The 10580-nt window shown below is 44.8% G+C and overlaps 1 protein-coding gene across 1 annotated transcript in view; it reads left to right on the top strand.

Annotated features, from left to right (window-relative positions):
* The window catches only part of LOC115188729 (Nance-Horan syndrome protein-like), a 190480-nt gene continuing 179900 nt past the window's right edge, over positions 1-10580 (top strand). Inside the window, 1 exon segment of the mRNA XM_029747491.1 lies at positions 1-628. Within this exon segment, the coding sequence (XP_029603351.1) occupies positions 346-628 (283 nt within the window). The 5' untranslated portion in view covers positions 1-345.

Raw genomic sequence — 10580 nt, 5'->3', positions numbered from 1 at the left:
GGACAACACTCCGGGATTTTGTGTTCTCTTCCTTTAAAGCCCTCACGCTCTACTCTGGAGCAATGAAAAACTAGAACCCGGGAGGCCACGGAGGCAACCCAAGATCATCGGGCAGCGCGGATCCTTATATGCAGGCAGGCTGCGCCACGCTTCGGGAGAACGGACGGAGTAAGACCTCAGCAACGAACAGGATGGAGGGTCTGAAGGAGACACGGGGAACTTTGGATTGAGGAGAGGAGGGGACGAGGGACGGAAGACCGCCCGATGAACGACAGTTTTTTTCTTGGATATTTTTTGTGTGCTTTTTCTAGGGGGGATTTTGGATAATTTTTGCGGTTGATCAAAATGCCATTTGCCAAAAGGATTGTAGAACCCCAGTTACTGTGCAGGTTACCTATTCCAAATGACGAAGGCTCGCTCAACATTGAGGATCTGTGTTCCATCAATAATGTGGTGCTCTCGCGGACCTTGCGGCAGCTCTCCGACCTGGCCAAACACGCCTGCTCCCTATTTCAGGAGCTGGAGAACGAGATCATGTCCACCAACCAGAGGGTCTGGGTTCTGCAGAATAAAATAGGGAAGATCCAACAGAACGCCAGCGGTCTCGATCCCAAAAAGGAGGCAGTGCGTAAGTAGCCTTCCCACCATGACTAAAATGTCTAAATTGTTCGCTATGTTATATAGTTGCGTCTGCTTCTGCAATGTGTGGGATTTCTGTTTATATTCCATTCATTCCGAGGCATCGCAGTGCGTTCAAGTCGTAAGGACGCACACGCCTCGATGTTCGCGACGCCCGAGCCCACACTAGAATCTCCTCCACATTGAAATGTGTCACACGGATGCATGCGCACACCTGCATTGCACTGACCTGGCCCTGATATTGTGAATTTGTTATAACGAATCAAAAATATGAATATACGCCCACACAAACACATTATGCGCTGTTTGGAGTTTCACATCCGTGCGTATTTTTCCCTTGGCAGTTTTTTAAAAGTCATTTGATATAGAATTTCTGAGCTTTGGAGAAGTCATGCCACAGAGGGGCGTGTAGTCTGCATTGGAATGGGCAGTGGTACCAGTGTCAGTATTCTCCACATCATCCTCTCTTGATAGTAGCCTAGCCTGCATCTAATATAACTGTGACTGGAATGCGTAAAACGCAACATTCTATCATGGAAGTTAAGGAGTAAATATGGAATGTTGAATATCGTTCTCAGAATGCAGTGTAATATTGTTGACACTCATCACCCGCCGCTAGAGCAAACCCACCCTTGGCAGCACAGCTCGTCCTAGCATTAATAATGACTTTATATGGAAATGGACACAGTCCGAATATGAAGTCATGGATAGATAGTATATGACTGGTAATTATGTCAGATAAAATTAGGATTAAACACAGACAATTGTTCAATGGATGGATGCATTTGGGAAGAAACCCAGTGGCCTCAATTGGAGGGACTGCAAGCCCATAGATATGAATAGGCTAGATGTTGTTTTGGATCTATTGATGTTCTATCTGTTGTTTGATGTCCTTTTTACATCATATGGTGTAGTAGATAGGGAATGGTAGGTACCTTGCACTGACCTTATGCATTCATAGGCTGTCTGAAAATGGTTCCTGCATCAGCAACATCATGTGGATTCATTCCCGTAGCCTAGCCTTCTTTTTCCAGTGAACTGAACAGCATTCTAAAGCCTCAGGCGAAATGAAGGGTGGAAAAAAAACAAGACTCCATCTTTAAAATTCATTTCAGTCATCCACCCTGGCTTTTCCCCTCTCTCTTCCCTCTCTTCCCTTTTCTCTCTCTTCTCCCTCCCTCCCTCCCTCTCTCCCTCTCTCTTCCTCCAGCCACAGCAGTCAGTGTAATGCAAGCCATGGTTTAGTTACGTAAGGAAAAGAGACATTCACATATTCCACTATTTCTAACAGTCACCTAGCTGAGATGTGGTGGTGATGTTGTAGCCTAGATATTGTAGTGCTACTGCTGTTGCTGTGAATCATCATGGAGTATTGAGAAAGAGAGAGAGTGTGAGAGAGACAGAGAGTAAGAGAGAGAGAGGGGGGATAGAGGCCAACTATGGTGTGGATGGATGCAGTGATGATGATGTGGTCTGGGTTTGGCTGTAGGTAGGCATGCTGCTAGCCGAGACTGGGCAGCAGCATGGCTAAACTAAGCCAGTGAAAGGGCGAAAGGGAGGACTGTCAATGGCTGGATTTGAGGGACGAGGAGGATGAGGATCGTTCCTCTCCAGTGTTGATGTTAAACTAATCCCTGGCTCTCTGGGATGCTGTGTTCAAAGAAATATAATAGCTAGAACAGGAAAAAGCCTCAGGCAATTGGCTTGAATGGGGATTCCTGTTCCAGTAAGCCTCATTCTATGTTTATGGCTGTTAAGCATGCATCAAATCAAATCAAACTTTATTTGTCACATGCGCCTGAATACAGCAGGTGTAGACCTTACCGTGAAATGCTTACTTACAAGCCCTTAACCAACAGTGCAGTTCAAGAAAAGTTAAGAAAATATTGACCAAATACTAAAGTAAAAAACTAAAATAAATAACAATAAAATAACAATAATGAGTCTATATACAGGGGTTACCGGTACTGAGTCAGTGTGCGGGGATACAGGTTAGTTGAGGTCATTTGTACATGTACTGTAGGTAGGTGTGACTTTACTGACCAATGCAAATGAATGGGGCTGGGAATCTAGACTAGAGACTATTTATTTCTATTTCCAGCTCACTGATCTGATCTGGCACGTTTTGAATTGAATCATTTGTTGGTTATTAGCAGGTGCTCAAACTTTTTGCTAAAAATAACTTGAATGTGTAGAAAATAAATTACTTTGAAATGTAGCGACTCTGGCCTGAAGGGGCCCTCATTAATAACACTGACAGGGAACTTTCAAATGCAGCTACTCTGGCCTGAAGGGGCCCTCATTAATAACACTGACAGGGAACTTTCAAATGCAGCTACTCTGGCCTGAAGGGGCCCTCATTAATAACACTGACAGGGAACTTTCAAATGCAGCTACTCTGGCCTGAAGGGGCCCTCATTAATAACACTGACAGGGAACTTTCAAATGAAGCTACTCTGGCCTGAAGGGGCCCTCATTAATAACACTGACAGGGAACTTTCAAATGCAGCTACTCTGGCCTGAAGGGGCCCTCATTAATAACACTGACAGGGAACTTTCAAATGCAGCTACTCTGGCCTGAAGTGGCCCTCATTAATAACACTGACAGGGAACTTTCAAATGCAGCTACTCTGGCCTGAAGGGGCCCTCATTAATAACACTGACAGGGAACTTTCAAATGAAGCTACTCTGGCCTGAAGGGGCCCTCATTAATAACACTGACAGGGAACTTTCAAATGCAGCTACTCTGGCCTGAAGGGGCCCTCATTAATAACACTGACAGGGAACTTTCAAATGCAGCTACTCTGGCCTGAAGGGGCCCTCATTAATAACACTGACAGGGAACTTTCAAATGCAGCTACTCTGGCCTGAAGGGGCCCTCATTAATAACACTGACAGGGAACTTTCAAATGCAGCTACTCTGGCCTGAAGGGGCCCTCATTAATAACACTGACAGGGAACTTTCAAATGCAGCTACTCTGGCCTGAAGGGGCCCTCATTAATAACACTGACAGGGAACTTTCAAATGCAGCTACTCTGGCCTGAAGGGGCCCTCATTAATAACACTGACAGGGAACTTTCAAATGCAGCTACTCTGGCCTGAAGGGGCCCTCATTAATAACACTGACAGGGAACTTTCAAATGCAGCGACTCTGGCCTGAAGGGGCCCTCATTAATAACACTGACAGGGAACTTTCAAATGCAGCTACTCTGGCCTGAAGGGGCCCTCATTAATAACACTGACAGGGAACTTTCAAATGAAGCTACTCTGGCCTGAAGGGGCCCTCATTAATAACACTGACAGGGAACTTTCAAATGCAGCTACTCTGGCCTGAAGGGGCCCTCATTAATAACACTGACAGGGAACTTTCAAATGCAGCTACTCTGGCCTGAAGGGGCCCTCATTAATAACACTGACAGGGAACTTTCAAATGCAGCTACTCTGGCCTGAAGGGGCCCTCATTAATAACACTGACAGGGAACTTTCAAATGCAGCTACTCTGGCCTGAAGGGGCCCTCATTAATAACACTGACAGGGAACTTTCAAATGCAGCTACTCTGGCCTGAAGGGGCCCTCATTAATAACACTGACAGGGAACTTTCAAATGCAGCTACTCTGGCCTGAAGGGGCCCTCATTAATAACACTGACAGGGAACTTTCAAATGCAGCGACTCTGGCCTGAAGGGGCCCTCATTAATAACACTGACAGGGAACTTTCAAATGCAGCTACTCTGGCCTGAAGTGTCCCTCTTTGCTAACACTGACACTTAGTTAGTCATAGCCAGTTGAAGTTTCATAAAATGATTACCCTTATCATTGGTGATGGCCTGGCCTTCTATAATGTCATCTCAACAGAGGTGGTGGGTAACCTGGCTTGTCATCTTAGTTTAGTTTGAAAGAGGCTGGAGTGGAGGCTGAGGCTGAATGGTGATGTTGGTGAGAGTGATGAGCCTGGGGTTAGTTAGACACATGGCCAGGGAACCCCCAAAACCTCTACCCCCCTCCACAAGCAGCCCAGACAGAGCAGACCGTCTCTCTGCTTCTCCACAGGGGAGGGGCGGGCCATGTGAAGGCATCAAAGCCTGACCTGACCCCCCCTGGCTCCCTGACCCCCTGGCCTCTTAGCCCTGAGAAGGGAATAGTTTCACTATGAACTCTACTCAAGGAGAACTCAGAAGAGAGTTGTTTCAGTAGTTTACAGTGTGCCATTCATTCATGTGTTCCATCCACTACCAGGCATGCTGTTGCTGATGTTCCTGAGGTCTTAGTTCCATCCACTACCAGACATGCTGTTGCTGATGTTCCTGAGGTCTTAGTTCCATCCACTACCAGACATGCTGTGTCTGATGTTCCTCGGGTCTTAGTTCCATCCACTACCAGGCATGCTGTTGCTGATGTTCCTGAGGTCTTAGTTCCATCCACTACCAGACATGCTGTTGCTGATGTTCCTGAGGTCTTAGTTCCATCCACTACCAGACATGCTGTTGCTGATGTTCCTCAGGTCTTAGTTCCATCCACTACCAGGCATGCTGTGTCTGATGTTCCTCAGTTCTTAGTTCCATCCACTACCAGACATGCTGTGTCTGGTGTTCCTCAGGTCTTAGTTCCATCCTCTACCAGACATGCTGTGTCTGATGTTCCTCAGGTCTTAGTTCCATCCACTACCAGACATGCTGTGGCTGGTGTTCCTCAGGTCTTAGTTCCATCCACTACCAGGCATGCTGTGTCTGATGTTCCTCAGTTCTTAGTTCCATCCACTACCAGGCATGCTGTGTCTGATGTTCCTCAGGTCTTAGTTCCATCCACTACCAGACATGCTGTGTCTGATGTTCCTCAGGTCTTAGTTCCATCCACTACCAGACATGCTGTGGCTGGTGTTCCTCAGTTCTTAGTTCCATCCACTACCAGGCATGCTGTGTCTGATGTTCCTCAGGTCTTAGTTCCATCCACTACCAGACATGCTGTGGCTGGTGTTCCTCAGGTCTTAGTTCTCTGAAATGAAAGGCTTCTTAATGATTTCCTCCTGTCTAAACTAAAGACAACTGACCCTGGGGGGGGGGGGGGGGGGGGGGCTAGGTACACACACACATACAAAAAAAACTCCTGGTGCTGTTTGAGAGGTCTGCCAGGTGAATAAGACACCCTGAGGCCTGAGGAATACATCTTAAAGAACAGGAAGTAGAGCTTGTTCAGGAATCAGCTGTGCTGTTGACAGAAAGGACAGATTGTTCAGGGATCAGCTGTGCTGTTGACAGAAAGGACAGATTGTTCAGGGATCCGTTGTGCTGTTGACAGAAAGGACAGATTGTTCAGGGATCCGTTGTGCTGTTGACAGAAAGGACAGATTGTTCAGGGATCCGTTGTGCTGTTGACAGAAAGGACAGATTGTTCAGGGATCCGTTGTGCTGTTGACAGAAAGGACAGATTGTTCAGGGATCAGCTGTGCTGTTGACAGAAAGATCAGATTGTTCAGGGATCAGCTGTGCTGTTGACAGAAAGATCAGATTGTTCAGGGATCAGTTGTGCTGTTGACAGAAAGGACAGATTGTTCAGTGATCCGTTGTGCTGTTGACAGAAAGGACAGATTGTTCAGGGATCCGTTGTGCTGTTGACAGAAAGGAACGATTTTTCAGGGATCAGTTGTGCTGTTGACAGAAAGGACAGATTGTTCAGGGATCCGTTGTGCTGTTGACAGAAAGGACAGATTGTTCAGGGATCAGCTGTGCTGTTGACAGAAAGGACAGATTGTTCAGGGATCAGCTGTGCTGTTGACAGAAAGGACAGATTGTTCAGGGATCCGTTGTGCTGTTGACAGAAAGGACAGATTGTTCAGGGATCCGTTGTGCTCTTGACAACATTGCATTAAAAGGGTCAGTCAGCCCCTGAGGTGGAGGTGTGGACTTTTTCATTCACTAAAGTATGTGTTTTCTCTATCCAATATGTACCCTAGTGATTGATACATAGTCCAGAGGATGGGTTAGTGTCATACATTTCATAATCACCAAGGTATACCTTTACAGTACTATGTTTGAGTGTTGATGAATAAGCTACATTGAACTACATTACTGTTCTCGTGTTATATTTTTGTACAACATTTGAACTACAGTTGAGGAGAGGTGGTGATTACCTTCATTAGGATCTGATTTGATCTGGTCAACAGGAGTCAATATGCTGTAGCATGGAGAGCCATGACTTCTCCTCTCTACTCTGGCCGTCATGTTATTGGCTACCCTGTGTGAATCAGAATGACACATGACTAAGTTTTTCACAGCGATAATCTAATCCATGAGAATCAACAAGCACTTGGGATCTCAGCTCAGCTGCTGTAAATGATATACACTGTAGAGAATCTGATTGGCTTTCTCAAAGACACAGTCTGTAAGAGTTCCTGCTGTTCAGTGGTCATTTCAACAATATGTGACCCCTCATCTCTTTTCAGTCTTATGTTCCAAAATTTGAAATGGTGTTTTTGATATTGGATTAAAGTACAGGCTCTGAGCTTCACTGCAGTTTGGAGGAACAATGGGAAAGTAATGCTACGTTGAAAGTTGATAAACTTGTAACCCCACTTTTGAGAAATGGCCCTTGAAAAGTTTTGGCTCAGTTTTTTACACTTCCTTGTTCAGAAAACATGTGTTGTTTATACTTTACAGTGCCTTCAGAAAGTATTCACATCCCTTGACTTTTTCCACATGTTGTTGTGTTACACCTGAATTTACAAGTGGGTTAAATGTAGATGTTTTGTTGTCACTGGCTTACACACAATACCCATAATGTCCAAGTGGAATAATGTTTCTTTTTTATTTGTACAAATTAATTAAAATGAAATGTCTTGAGTCAATAAGTATTCAACCCCTTTGTTATGGCAAGCCAAAATAAGTTTGCAAGCCAAATTCTTTTTGGGCTTAACGGGTCTCATAATAACTTGCATGGACTCACTCTGTTTGCAATAACAGTGTTTAACATGATTTTAGAATGACTGCCTCATCACTGTACCCCACACAATTATCTGTAAGGTCCCTCAGTCGAGCAGTGAAAGACCAGGGAGGTTTTCCAATGCCTTGTAAAGAAGGGCACCTATTGGTAGATGGGTAAAAAACAAATCAGACGTTGAATATCCACTTGAGCATGGTTAAATATTATTAACAGTTTGCATGGTGTATCGATACACCCAGTCACTACATACATACAGGTGTCCGTCCTAACTCAGTTGCCAGAGAGGAAGGAAACCGCTCAGGGATTTCATCAGGATGCCAATGGTGACTTTAAAATAGTTGCAGAGTTCAATGGCTGTGACAGGAGAAAACTGAGGATGGATCAAGAAAATGTGCAGTTATTCCACAATACTAACCTAAATGATAGAGTGAAAACAAGGAAACCTCCATGACCTGCATACACCCATGTCACCCATATCACCCATGTCACCCATATCACCCATGTCACCCATACACCCATGTCACCCATGTCACCCATGTCACCCATGTCACCCATACACACATACACCCATACCACCCATGTCACCCATACACCCATATCACCCATGTCACCCATACACCCATGTCACCCATGTCACCCATTGAGCTTGTTTGGGATGCTCAGGATCGACTGGATCGAATTGACTGATTTCCTTATATGAACTGTAACTCAGTAAAATCTTTGAAATTGTTGTATGTTGCGTTCATATTTTTGTTCAGTGTAGCAATGGAAACGGCTTTCTGAGATTTGAATAATATTACTACACATATCATACACATAGCTAGCTAGTGAGCCAGCCAGCTAACATTAGCTAGCTAGTTAACAGTACGCTTTAACTTGCAATGAAAATGTCTTTAGAAACGTATAATATCTGAAAATATAGCTAGACTCTTACCCGTATACATGTATGAACGCTTCACGGCCATGGTTGCCCTTAGTTTGAAGATGTAATCTAGAGACAGGTGTTTTATAAAACAGCCTTCTGTGTTCTCTTTTTGACTCCTTCTACATTAGCAATCAAACTCGGTTTCCACAGGGCATTCCACTGATTTCAAAACTCTGTCAATTTCTTCTGTAACAACAACACTGTTGATCTCCATTTCTTCCCCATCACTGTCATTGGAAGACTCTACAATGTCTAGTTCAATGAGGAAGAAACAAAGTTTTACCGGGGCCTCCCAAGTGGCACAGCGGTTTAAAGCACTACATCGCACTGCTTGAGGCATCACTATAGACCCGGGTTTGATCCCAGGCTGTGCCACAACCGGCCATGACCGGGAGTTCCATAGGACAATTGGCCCAGTGTTGTCCAGGTTAAGGGAGGGTTTGACTGGCGGGGCTTTACTTGGCTTATTGCACTCTAGTAACTCCTTGTGACGGGCCGGGCGCCTGCAGGCTGACTTCGTTCGTCAGTTGGACGGTGTTTCCTCCGGGTTAAGCGGGCGGGTTCCGGGTTAAGCGGGCGGGTGTTAAGAAGCACGGTTTGGCGGGTCATGTTTCGGAGGACGCATGATTTGACCTTCGCCTCTCCTGAGCCCGTTGGGGAGTTGCAGTGATGAGACAAGATCGTTATTGGATATCATGACATCGGTGAGAAAAGGGGATAAAATACAGAAAAAAATGATTTTACCTAAGTCAGGGATTTCCTCATCGTCTAATTCATTTTCAGAGTCAGAGACAGTCAACATGGGATGATCGTCCTCCAGAAAGTAGTCCATCACAACTTTTTCCCACTGATATTTGTCAATTGCGCTTGCTAAATTAAGGGCAGCAATGTCATTGAGAGCAGTAGCAACACTTGCAGTTCTCCATGGCTATATCTTGTTTTTAAAACCCAGTAGCAAGGATTATCTGAGCAGCTCATGTTATAGACAGAAGCCTGCGACATGGCAGACCAATCAGAACTAATCTCTTGGCATGTCCAGCCCATCAATTGTCTCAACCAATCATGGGTAGCGTGACGGTTCCTGTCTTTTTCTGTGGCTTAACCGACTAGGCTTGTAATTGAACAATTGTATTCATATTTTCAGATGGTATACCTGTTTATTATTAAGGCACATTAAAGTTCACATGTTGAAGAAGGCATTTCTGAAAAAAGAATATGCATTTTGATTTTTTTAAATGTCTCTCCTGTGAAGTTGTGACGATCGTCATACACCTAGCTTCCTGAAAAGGGCCACATATGTACTAACAAATTGCTTCTTGAAGAATAGAACTCATATATCCCTTATTACGAACTTACTACAACTGCCTTAACCGATCAAAACCCCAAATCTGTATGGCTTCAAAACAGGTTTAAAAAACTATCATGTGGAGCAGGGTCAGGCTGTTTAAATTGCAGATTGTGCCTTTAAGATGAGAGGTCTGTTACAGAGTGGCCACGTTGTTCAACTCCTAAATAGCATGTTGTAGCCTTGACAAGCCAGCCAGCTACCTAGGTGTTGGTGAGATGAGGAAGTGGGTCACAGGAAGCAGCAGCGGAGAGAGGGAGCAAGAGAGAGAGATGACACCACTCCCTCCTCACCAGACACACAGCACAGTACAGTATAGACATGCACTGCAGCATCTCTCCTCTCTATCTCTCTCCCTTGTTCCCTCCCTTTCTCTCTACACTCTACACTTGGCTAAATAGGTAGATAGTTGTCTTTTCTCTGTTTCTCTTTTTTCTTTCATTCTCTCTTTCTCTCTGTCTGTCTCCCCCCTCTTTTCTCTCTTATCTGTCCTATCTGTCTGTCTGTATAAGGCTAGAGAACACCTAGAGTCTGATAATAAAGCCGACTGTTAATATGTCATCAGTGTTGTTCTATGAATAGGGTGAATTACAACGCTGTGTTAATGTCATCAGTGTTGTTGTGTGAATAGGGTGAATTACAACACTGACTGTTAATATGTCATCAGTGTTGTTGTGTGAATAGGGTGGAATACAGCACTGAGTGTTAATATGTCATCAGTGTTGTTGTGGGAA

Source organism: Salmo trutta, unplaced genomic scaffold (assembly GCF_901001165.1).
Source record: "Salmo trutta unplaced genomic scaffold, fSalTru1.1, whole genome shotgun sequence".
NCBI classification, from domain to species: domain Eukaryota; kingdom Metazoa; phylum Chordata; class Actinopteri; order Salmoniformes; family Salmonidae; genus Salmo; species Salmo trutta.
The sequence above is the reverse complement of the archived record's forward strand: the minus strand, read 5'-3'. Positions and strand labels throughout refer to the sequence as shown.